Raw genomic sequence first — 12,569 nt, 5'->3', positions numbered from 1 at the left:
TTGTGGAGTGTAGGTGGGCAATCTTCGGTGCAAATGCTGCTCGGGTCAGGGCTAAAAGTAACCCAAAGCTCAGCTGTAGGAGTCGTTGGAAAGCTGATGCTTCTGCAAATGGTTGCAGTGTCCAGGGGTTTGGGTTGCACGGTCTTCCACGAGGGATACAGGTTTGCTGAGTGCACAGATCGACTTCAGAGACCATGGAAACCCACCTTCTGTTTTGCAAAATTCTTCGGAGTCCAGCGGGAGCTTCGGAGATGCAAACCGGACAGATGTGTCTTTGGTGCCTGCCAGGCAGGGGAGTAACTCCTTTACTCCAAGCGAGATTCTTCAGAGCAGGGGCTGGTAGCCCCTGTAACTGGTTTGAACTGGACTATGCACCAAATGTGCCCCCAGTGCTGAACTTGAAAGCACTCTTGGAGTGCACCCACCCAGCCCCAATTCACTAAAGCCTGTCTGGGAGGTGGTGACACCTCCCTGTGACAGGAAACCTATTGTCCAGGCCTCCCCTGCTGGAGTTTCGTCCAGCAGCAGGAGGGCAGACTCATGTCTGTGGCTGGCAGCATCCATTTTGTGATGCCAGGGCTCTGTTAGCTGGTACCAGGTATACCAGTGCTGTCATGTCTCTCCCTCTAGAAGGGTGGGATCATACTCCCGCACCAGTTACTGGTGTGGGGGTATGATTCCAAGGTGTTTGACACCAAACACGACATATTTCCGTGCAGCCATTCCAACGTTAGCATTTACCGTTTGGTTATAATGCACTTAAGAGTATATGGTTTGGCTGCATCACAAACAACCCCGGAATAAAGGTTCTGAAGGCTGCAGAGGGGCTCTGCTCATGCATGGGCACCCTCTAACATAAAACCCAGCACCCTGCCTTCAGGATTAGTAAGGCCTGCCATAGGGGTGACTGATAGGTTTATATGTGCAGTGATATTGAGAGATATAGTGAACCTATATCTCGGTAAGGGGTGCAGGCACCACCTTACCCAGGCTGCAGTAGCAGTCCTGTGGTGTCATTTTGGAAGGCGTCCCAGGGGGCAGCCCCTGGTAGGCCTCTGGGGACCTATGCCCTGGGGACATAGTATACCATATACTAGGGACTTATAAGGTACCCCAGAATCTAATCTGGAGTGTACGTAAAGTACTGATAATCAATTTAGAGAGGAAGCAGGTAGGCTGGGGTCCTGGGTAGCAGGGCCCCAGCCAGACTAAAGTCGAAAAACAGGGAAACATCAGCAAAATTGGGGGTAGCTATAAGAAGCAGATCCCACTCTCCTACAATCTCGACCTGAATCATTCATGCATGTTGTGTCCACGTCTGAGGCATTTACACAGACTGAAACATTCACCCTCTCCATATATAGACCAGAAACACGCACAGCCTCCGAGTGAGGTCTGAAGCAGTCACACTCAGTCCCTAGGACGTGATTGTGTGCAGTACAATCATTTCTGTTTGTACTGCACTGATAATGGTAGGTGTACTGCACGGGCAGTGCCATTTTGTTATTGGCTACACCGGACTCTTGGACAACAAACACCGACCCGTCAGAGCCCCGGCACGGCCCCAGCCCTTCCGTTCTGACGCCACTCCTTCCCTGGAGGCTCCTGATGAGGGCTACACAAAGCCTTCAATTTGTTCGAGGTGTTTCGAGTTACCCTCTTTGCTCACAGAGGCCACGGCGCTGTAATTACTCATTCATTGCCCGCGTCAGCCCAGGTCCCTCCTCGTGCAGGTGTCATCTCTGGAGCCTGCGCGCCTGCCCCGCAGGTAGAAGCACCTGACGCGGAGAGGCATCTCGACAAACCTGAATGTGCAGGCGCCCAGCAGCTTTACTCCTGCCTACAAATGTGCATGTCAGGCCAGAAGCTAGGAGTGTGCAGTCACTGTGAGCATCCGCCATCCAGCTGCAAGAAAAACAGTGAGCGCTCATATGCGGAGTGAAAATACCACGGGGACAACCCAGCAATGGTTCGGAGAGTTCAGAACCGACCAAGAGCTGACATTCGCCAGTTAGTGTGCAACACACTATGCACCCCATCCTTCATGCCCAGCCATGATTCATTCTTTGAAGACGGCCTTTTTTAGGTCTGGTTCTGGCTTTCGCTGTGTTGGCAGCCACATGTTTTTAAAAAAATACATACTTTATGGGACTTTTAGCCAACCCTTTTTATTATCCAGTGGGCTGCTCAAATTACACTCTCTCACGCCAGAGGAAACAGTGTAGGGGTAGCATATAAAGACAGCCCACACAGGCCGTGGGATAAGTTCACTTTCAGAGACTACATTTTGTGTGTGCACATATATATACACACCTAAACAAAAATAGTCCAACAATGTTACACATTTGAAAACTCTTGGATGTACCAGTGACTGCTAGTACCTATATATAGTAATGCGTCATAACTTACTTTAATAAAAATCAAGCACTTTATAGAAATCTGTAAGATTGCCTCATTATCATACACTGCTTTGCCATTTTTTCTATATGCACATTTATATGTTGAAGCCACGCCCCTCCAGCTCTGTGAAGGTCATGTGAAGCACTTCCATCTCATTGGAAAGGCAGTGGCGTAACGAAACTTGAGGGGGCCCCCCTGCAAAGAAAATGGAGGGGGCCCCCCCCACACTCCAGACTCAGTCAGGAGCTCTCAGATTAAGGGCCTGCCGCCCATGCACCAGTGGCGGCTGGTGGATCCTAAAAGAGGTGAAACGAAAAGCTGAGATCCAAGTTGAAGGAGCAAGTGACTACAGCAAGCACACCAAAGTGAAAGAGGAGGGTTCGGGGTTGGCCTTACCGAGTGGAACAGGAGTTTGATTGGTACATTTTACAACACAAGGTTCAGGAAAATTAATTGGAAGCAAGTCGAAAGATACCAATGAAAGGGACACCTCGTAACTAGTAAGGGCTTTAGGGACCACCGCTTGTTGAAGTCAAGCAGTTGGATGCCTGGGAACCATCTGAAGTACTGTAACTCTGTGAAAGTCCTTCGCAGCCGACTCGGGAGGGGCATCGAGTAAGAACTTGAGATACTGAGGGTTGGTGAGTATCTTGACCGCTTCAAGAAACAGCCATAGTAAAAATACATACGCATATAAGAATGAAAAGACTTGTCATCACATTTATTGATTGGTTTACTCAACTGACATTGACATCTTGCTTCTTTCTACCACAGCACAGCGAGGGGGATCCGCATAATTCAGCCCAGGGCCCACGTCATTCTGAGGAACTGTAATTCAGTGCACACATGTAGTGTGCCGGTCAAAAACCAGTTTTCTAAGAATAAGTTGTAAAGTACTTGAGTTTACCAGTGACTGCTCGTGCTTAGCTATACTGGCTTGTCGTTACAAGTGTGCTATGGTGATACAGATGGCTATTGAAAGTTGCAATATTGACATTTCATCATAACCCAGCATAAATGGCATATTTGCTTAATGATTTTTACTTTGAAGCCACTTCCCCTTAGTTTTGTGGTAGACTTTTAAAAGTGGTTGCTTCTGACGCAAGAGGTAGTAAGGTATTGAAGGACGGCAGCATGGTTAGACTTAACGCTGTTGCTTCTGACAAGACACACATCTGGTAATGACTTAAGACTCAGACGCTTTGTGAATAGTCCGGCTGATTGGCAATGCTTTCTTTTTTTACATGCCATCGCACAGGGGTATATGGCGTGTGCATTGGTTATGTATAGAGTGCATTGTTTGTTGCAACTAGCGAATTTCAGGACTTGTTCGGTTTTATGTTCGCTCAACATAACTGGCCTTCAATTCTGATTTTTCAGTGCATTTCATAGGGTTGTTTTATGATTCACCTGCTGTGTGCCTGCCCGGCTGTGTGTACAGGCGCAAGTCAGGCACTGCGCCCAGCACCTTTCAGTGAGGGCTGGTCCCAGGGCCAGGCTGTCCTTGCACTGAGTATATTTTGGTTGCTGCCAAAAGTTCTGCAGATGCTGGATCTGCCTAAAACGTAGCATAATTATCCGAAAGTTGACTCTGCTAAACACCTGCCAAATGTTGTGCTGATCAATCGAATAGTGCCAAATTTGTTAACAGACGGACACTTCTACGACCTCGCTCTTGAAGTCTGCTGCCCCCTCACCTTGATGGACCTGGATCAAATTGAGAAAATAAATGCAAAATCTCTGCCAAATGTTGTGCAAAGCCATAAAAGTTATTAGTAAAATCATCACTGTTTGACCCCGCCCCGTTTGAATCTCCCCGTAATTGGATCTGCAAGAAACCTTAATTATATGCATTGGCTGTAACTTTCCACCACACTGATGCAAATTCATCAGTGTTCAATATATAGGCGATTGAACATGTTTCCCCCTTAACTCCCCTCCCCAGATTTCCACAAAGCTTGACATACCGAGAGTAAAGAAATCACTTAAGGTTTCTGACAAATTTTCTGTAGGTTTGTCACACTCTGCCAATTTTAATAGCAAATTAACACATTTTCCCTCCTTTTTAAACAAGCCTCCCCATGATGTATCTGCACAAAAATACTACAAGAAAGCTACGTTTTCCAAGTTTCTGCCAAATGTTATGCATATTCGTTCACAGTTCCAAAGTTCTTAGTGAATCCAAAATGTTTTTGACCCCCCTTTTAACTTTGTCCTCTCTACATTGGATCTTCACAAAACATCAAATGGCGGCACTAGGTGCAACCTGCAAACTGCTTGACATATTTGATTTAGAGTCATCAAACCGTGCCAAAGTTATAGGCAAATAAAATCTGTAGTGACTCCCACTTAACTGGATTGGCACAAATGATATTGTTCTCACAAAAAGGAGCTGAGTGAGAAAATAAAGAGACAAGTGGTGCCAGCCACTCGAAAACTCACCTGAAACAATGAACCGCTCACTCCTGCACCCCATATGTGACACTATCACTTTCACCCCTTCAATTTCTTTAATTGGGCCGAATATGACCACTTTCAGTCTGGTTCATAGGGTGTGCCAGTATTATGGCACCATACAGTAATGGGTGCAGTGCAAAAAATGTTAGGAGACCCCCCACTTAAGCAATCACCTATTGCCGTTGCACAGCATTCCCAGCTAGCTGAGCTTCTCAGCATTGACGCAGTCCTATGTTTGCATAGAAGCTTTTAGCCACATCTAGAGTCGAGCAGCAGGGCAACCTAATGTGTGTTTCCACACCGCTCCCTAAGGCGTAGTGTGTGGGTCCTCTGTTTAGGTTTGTACTATCTACTCACTAGGTCTCATGACTACCAGTCTAAAAATGTGTCCAACGGGATTATATATATTTTTTATTTATACAAACCCAGAGTGCGTGATTAAAACCATGCTTGCGTGCACTGACCAGTGTGTTACTAGCAGACAACATGCTTTGTGGCAGTTTCGTCAGTGACAGAGGATCACAGTAACACCAATTAGTTAACCAGCATCTCAAAAGAAAGGAAAGGAGAACCATCTACAGTCGTGATCAATAAGCATGCGTGGCATATAATGTGCTATATTATGATTTAGGTGTTAAGATCATTTACAAAAGTAATTCATCATGGATATTTACCAAGTGTCCACCGGGCGCATATCTACCAATGGACAGCTGTGTCAAACGCAGATCACTGTTGTTTCTTTCTTAATCCCCTTTAGAAAATATTCTTGCTACTTTAAAGTTAAAAGAATTCATAAAAACATGTGTAAAAAAATAAAACAAATACAAATATTTCAGATTAAAAAAAATAGCAAAAGTAGGGACTTGGGTGAGATGAAATTTACTATTCCTACTCCAACCAGAGAAACAGTACAGAAAGTGTTGGATTTTGAAAAGGTTTGATTTATTATTCCCATTCCTAAAGTTAAAAAAAATCAAAATATAGGTAAAAAATTAATATAAAATATATTTCAACAAATATATTAAAATATATAACATTATATGATTTATATATTAAGATTACATTAAAAATTAAGATGATAAAATATTTTAAAATATCTACTGATAAAAAACATTACAAATCAACATATTAATAGCACGTCCCAAGTTACTACCCTAAAAACCCAACACCCACAAAAACAAATAAATCTAATATTGGAAAAATTCATAGTGCATAACAATTTTAAAAACTATACAATTATTGTATAGGAACGCTAAACTTATAATACATTTAATGAACAGAAAATGTATTTCAAACAGTTAAATAATTTACATACTCAATGATATAACTAATCAATTATTAACACAATTTTTTTTTAATTGTCTATTAAATAATTTATAAATAAAAATTTACATAATTCATAATCACATTAACAAATTAAATTATAAAATAAAAACTTATTGACGGTTCTAAAATATATATATTTTTAAGTTCCCACCCTCTTCCCTACGAACACAAACAACCTGACAATAAATAAATTCAAATAAAATAAATAAAATACCTTCTATATATATATTACCAAATCAAAAATAGAATAAACTGTTTTGTACTAAAAACGTATTGCATATAATTAACATTAAAATTATAATAACCAATAACATAAAATGTAATAAAGCATGACAAAATCTTTAAAAATATATATATTATGCCGAACTATATTAAAAACCGATATTAAAACTTCAAATATAACATTCTTACCTGCGATCTTCTAACCCACGATATGCTTGACAACATGATATTTTTGACACAATATTTGTGTCCTGATACTTTTGCAATGACATGAAGGATGTGCACTCCCCTTACTGCTTGTCAGGATTAGGAATGATGAGTAACATGTAGAGCAGTGGTTCTTAAACTTTTGACTTCTATGGTCCCCCAACTAACCATTACTGAAACCGGGGACCCCCAATGCATCATTATTGGAATCCGGGGACCCCCACTGAGTCATTACTGGAAGCCGGGGATCTGGGGCTTCACTATTTTTGAGGATTTGACAGCAAAAAAATACATAAAAAATACAGACATGAACATCCATCAAACAAATGATAAATATATATATTTTTTTTTATTAAACAATTTTTATTATCAAAAACAAAATGTCGGCTCATTACATGAATCATCACTTTGAATTCAATTCCCACACAATATGACCAGCGCTCTACATTCCATATATTTCCCCACACATTGTCAAACTCTGCAGACTTTCTGGCCTCTAGCCCACTGTCCCCGGGGCACATTACTAGGGGAGGACGCCTGGACAGAAACAGCAAAGACTTGATTAGATTATGTAGGGTAAATTTCTACTCTGGAGTGGGTGAGGCCACAGCCTCAGAAGCTAACTGGTCCAACCTCCTCAGCAGCTCGCGCCACAGCTCTATCGTAGGGGAGACACAAATCCCACCTCGGTATCTGTTCCACTTCCCCCACCGGTGGTCCCACTTCCCAGGGCAGCCCCGACCCTTGTATACCGTTTTTTCAGCGATCATGGCCGCGTCCATATCCTTTGCCCAATCTCGTACCAACGGGGCCCCATCAACCCCCCACTTCTGTGCAATGTTGCGCTTTGCAATAGCAAAGCCCATTGCAACCCATGCCTATTCGGCCACGGAGAGGTCAGTTGCCGACCAGATGTTTAGCAGGCAGAGCCGGGGGGACTTTTGTAGCGACTTATCGCACAATCTCGACATTTGACGGGTGACTGCATCCCAGTAGTGTTGTATGTGTGGGCATTCCCATATGATGTGAAAAAAGGTGCCAGCTAGATTACAATGTCGCAGACAGATTGTGTCCGGACGCCTACCCAGCCGGTGCAGGAGTTTAGCGTCAAAGTAGACTCTATGGAGGATCTTCAACTGGACTAGCCGGAGCCGCTTAGGAATGGCTACTTCCCTAGGGGGGGCCAATGCGTCACGCCAATCCTCCTCTTCCAAAATGCCCAGGTCCGTTTCCCACCCCCCCTTTCAGCTTCCGCATTGGATCAGGGCGGTTATTAATGCGTTTTTTGTATGTGAATGAGATGGCCTTGCGGTCCATGGGGTCCAGGAGCAGCCTATCTTCCAAGGGGGACGAATCGGGAAGAAGGGTTCCACTCGGTATTGCTGTCAAAATGGCGTGCCTGATTTGGAGGTACCGAAATGCCTCCGAGGGCGCAAGTTGGAATTTAGCCTGGAGATCACCAAAGGATGCCATCCTCCCCTCCCCCCCCCCCCCCCACCCACACATCCCCCCACCGTGGAAATCCCTATTGTGTCCCATTTATCGAACCCGGGGCATTGACTGAGTCGACCCAGACTCTCAGGCTCCCAAAGTGGTGTCGCCTTAGTCATGCGATTGGACCACCCCATTTGACGTGTAGCTTTATGCCAGGTCTCCACCGTGCGTGCGGTGGGGCCAGTTAGCTGCAGTTTACTGGGACTTGTGTACAGCGCCCTATTGTAACCACCCTTCCCCATGAGCCAGCGATCAGTTCGGAAGTTAGGGTCGTCCTATCGGCCAAACACCCAGCAGTTAATGGCGAATAACTGGGAGGCCTGATAGTAGAGTCGTAGATTTGGCAACCCTATTCCCCCATCGTACCAACCCATTGTGAGCTTGGATAACGAGATGCGTGGGGCTCTGTCTTCCCATAAGAGGCCCCGGAGAACACCGTCGATCTGGGCAAAGTAGGACTCTGGAAAAGTCGGGGCATTTTGCAATGCATATAAAAAGCGTGGTAGAGCTAGCATCTTGAACACTTCCGCAGACCACTACATGACAGGGAATGGGCCAGGGCCCTTGAGCACACCAAGAAGGTTTCCCGCAATTACCGCTTTAAGAATATACAATTGCACATCCTGCATAGGGCATACCTCACTCCCGAAAAACTACAGAAATATTTCCCTGACAGCTCGTTTGCTTGCCCCAGATGCCTGGAGCCCACTGCCTCTTTCATACACATGTTCTGGGATTGTCCGACACTTCACAGTTATTGGCACGCGATCCACACCGCCCTTCGCACGGTTACGGGGTTACAGGACTTATACACATGGGAAGCCAGCGCCCTGGGTATCCATAGGCGGCACAAGCATAAGAAGGTGGAGAGGCGGTTTGCTTCCCTGGTGCTCCTCCTGGCCAAACGGTGCATCACCATGCACTGGAAGACACCGGAGGGGCCTCCTCTAGCGGCATGGGTGGGCGCAGTCAAAAAGTGGGGTAAGGCGGAGGAAGCATTACTCAGAGCGGAGGAAGCCCAGGGACGTCGCAAACACCCGATTTCCATGCCCTGGGCCATGCTAATGCATTCCTTCGCGCAGGAAACAATAATGGTGGCGGGCCCACGAACGATTGGTCCCCCAAGGGCCCCTATGGCCCATGAGCCCACCCAGGGAGACGTACAAGGGGTCCAGGCGTCCGGCGGGTCATAATTGTGAACTGCGACTGTTCCTTCATTATGCCTCCACACGGGCAGTGATCAGCGCTCCCGCCTCCCTCCCCCCCGCGAAACCCCAACAATATACCCTGCAATGGTACAGCTCTCGGGCGCAAGATTACTACTGCTCATCATCCACAACATAGTGCACCCCCCCAGTTCACATATCCCCAGTTTGTTGATGGTTAACATGTGTCTGCAATCCCATAGCCTCTACGGTAAAATACAAAGGGGAGTAGGCACACCTAGTGGCCCCTGCAGGGCGCGGCGACCACCACGTGAGCTAGTTGGGTATACCTAGGCACAGGCCCCAGAAGCCTGTCTGCAGCTCATAGACAGAGTGGAGACCCACATACCCTAGGCTCACACGCTCCGAAGTCCACACAGGGCGCGATTGAGCGCTCCTGTTTGTAGGCCTATATCAATCGCATTACCAGATGTGCTATTGTATGTACTGTTTTTATAAATGCCAATAAAAAGTGTTTTAAAAAAAAAAAAAGTGCTAGCATCTTGAACAGGGACGCACGTCCCAGGAGTGTGAGGAAATGATAAATATTTTATTTAATTCAAAAACAAATATATATATTTTTTATTATAATTGGAATGTTGAAGCTTCTCTAAATGTAATTGAGGCCTCTTATCGCCCATACTATATTCTGTTTAATGCTCTTGCACTGCTCCCACGAATCAATCTGAGGATATTAACTTAATTTTTAGCCTCTAATTTCAGATTCCTTCACATTTACAGAATGTTTTTACATTTTTAGTTGTGCCATTTTGCTTCTACGTTTTGTGTTCGTCAGTTAATATTATTTAATTTTCTAAGCAGTCACGGACCCCCTGGGTAGGCTTCGCAGACCCCAAGGGGTCCACGGACCACCGGTTAAGAACCGCCTATGTAGAGCTTTGTAAAACTCCTAAATGAATAAGTATAGCCGTTGTAGATGAGGTGACCATGTACAAGCCTGCTGCCGGGCATCTTCACTTAGATAGCTTGTTTGCTTCATTCTCTAGCTGGCTGCATATTTTGGCACTTCTTTTGCGGGTTTGTTCCAGGCATGTTATCGTCAGTTTCTGTGTACACGTATAGGAACGACGGGAAGCCTTCCACGCTTTCGCTCCGATCACAGCTACTGCAGATTCCAGCCTGGACCCACCGCTGCTTCCCATCCTCCTAACTGGCCAATTTTACAGATGGGCAGTAGAGAGCAGTCCTTCTTGGTTGATCATTTGCCACCATTTGAGATGGAAACATTGATCTTCATTACGGCAGAGGAAAGTTGTCTTTATTTTTGTGTTGGCGACCAAGAGCCTGGCACGAAGATAAGTCCAGATTCCTTTCACTGTCTGGGCAATTGGCCAAGTAGGAGGAAAGGAGCCAGCTTTGGAACTGCCCGCTCAAACTCCAAGATATGGGAGGTGTGTCTGGGATCTCATCCAAGCAGCTCACTACAGGATACTCTTACAGCTGCCAACCTTTGTATTCACAGTACACTGAGGTTTGTGAACCAGTGGGTGATGAGTGTCACCACTGATGAACTGAGACTACAAGCCCCCACTCTGAAAACTGGTAAGAAGGGGCTGGGTCGCCAATACAATAAAAATTTCAAATCTCAAAAAGTAATCCTACGTGGAAGAGTCTGGACCCATGTGCTTTCTTTTAATTTCTTTAGGTTCTTAGTGGTATGATTACCTGGGAGGTTGAAGTCAAGGTTGATCATGCCATTATGTCGGCTTTAGGGTTGTGCTTGAGACCAGGCATGTGACATCACTAACAAGGCATGTGTTTGCTCCTGATGGTCCATTGGTTGAAATGGAAGGCAAGCGTCTGCGAGGGGAGGGGGAATAGTCAGGTGGGGAATTCAACTGAGGTGGTTGAGGGTGTTCCTTACAAGATTCAGTGCTAAGTCGTTTTGTGTCGGCCTGGCACACTAACGGTGGTCCTGCCTGGGTGGTCATTGTGCTGTACATTGTATCAAGCAAGGGTGCAAACACTGAGCATACGTGAAGAGGTTTGAGTGCGTCATCATTCCGTGGTAAAGACCATGCGTGGTGATGGCGTCCACAGCATCTCTGGTGTGGAGAGTGGTTCACTGGACTTGATGAGCATGAGTGAGCATGTGAGTGTGACGTGGATTAAGTTGGTGGTGTGCATTACTGGTGTTGGATGCTTGTAGGTGCTGCAGAGGATGGGGTGACCTGCTGAATAGGTGTTTCTATCTGCAGTTTGCCTGATTTGTTAACCAGCTCTGATTTGAGGCCCTTGAAGAAACTAGCAGGGCCAAACATAAGTCACTCTGCCGTTTTCCTGAGCATTGCTTTGATCGCGTGGGTTTTTGTTTGCAGGCGCTGCAGGCTGAAAGAGCGCTTACAGCAGAAGTTTCTGACCTGAGAGCTGAATGCCAGGACCGGGCTCTGACCGAGAAGTGGGATGCAGCTCGGATACTGTCCTTGCAGGACCAGGTGAGATTCATGACACTAACACATGAAGAACATCACACAGTGCAGAAAGCCTGCATGGCGTTGGGACCTGTAGCTTATGCCACACACAGGGAAGGCCCAGTGGAGTAACGCAAATGATAGGCCGCCCTTGCAAAAAGAGGGTCCCTTTAGACGTCTATAGCTCAGATACACACAGGCTTTTGACTAAATGGGCGCCCAATCAAGGGCGACGCACTCCGCGCCGCAGAGTCCGCTTGCGTCCCTTGGAAGGCCGCGTGGGACATGGCTACGCCCTGTAGAAAAGAAGTACCTAGTAATGCACATAGGTTTGGTTATAACATTTTTCTGTGAGTAGGTGTGGTTTGGGCTGATTGAGGGGAGGAGTTAAATCCTGTACCTAGAAATGTAAACATGACTTGGAAGATGTGCTGCTGTCCCAGTCTACGTTACTAATGCTTTCTACACGCTTACAAATGCCAGAAGAAAATTAGGTTGGAAGGTAGTAAAATGCATGTGTTTCCAGGAGAAGTATGTCACCATGAGAAGATCGCCCCTCGCCCTGACACTCGGCCACTTCGCCACTTCCTTGAGATCGTGAGATCTTTTGAATATGATACTGGAGCATAGGTGGGAGTGATATGTGCGGGGGGTGAAGTGTTCGACACCTCAAAGACGGGCCTCAGCCCATGAAAGGAGATAGAAAGGAAAAGGGGAGAACTAGAGTAAAGGAGAGAAAGTAGCAAGAAAAGTGACAGAACAACAGAAAAGGAACCGATAAAAAAATGAGACAAATATACAAAGAGAAAGAAAACTGTAAAATCAA

General features: G+C 45.7%; 1 protein-coding gene across 1 annotated transcript in view; it reads left to right on the top strand.

Annotated features, from left to right (window-relative positions):
- LOC146859069 (BICD family-like cargo adapter 1) overlaps positions 1-12,569 on the top strand; it is a 108,381-nt gene that overhangs the window by 65,695 nt on the left and 30,117 nt on the right. Inside the window, exon 3 of the mRNA XM_085649721.1 lies at positions 11,651-11,767. Coding sequence (XP_085505847.1) covers positions 11,651-11,767 — 117 coding nt within the window. The remainder of the gene's footprint in view (positions 1-11,650; positions 11,768-12,569) is intronic.

This window comes from Triturus cristatus, chromosome 3_2 (genome assembly GCF_964204655.1).
Source record: "Triturus cristatus chromosome 3_2, aTriCri1.1, whole genome shotgun sequence".
Taxonomy (NCBI): domain Eukaryota; kingdom Metazoa; phylum Chordata; class Amphibia; order Caudata; family Salamandridae; genus Triturus; species Triturus cristatus.
Note: the sequence above shows the minus strand (reverse complement) of the source record. Positions and strands in the feature narration are given on the sequence as shown.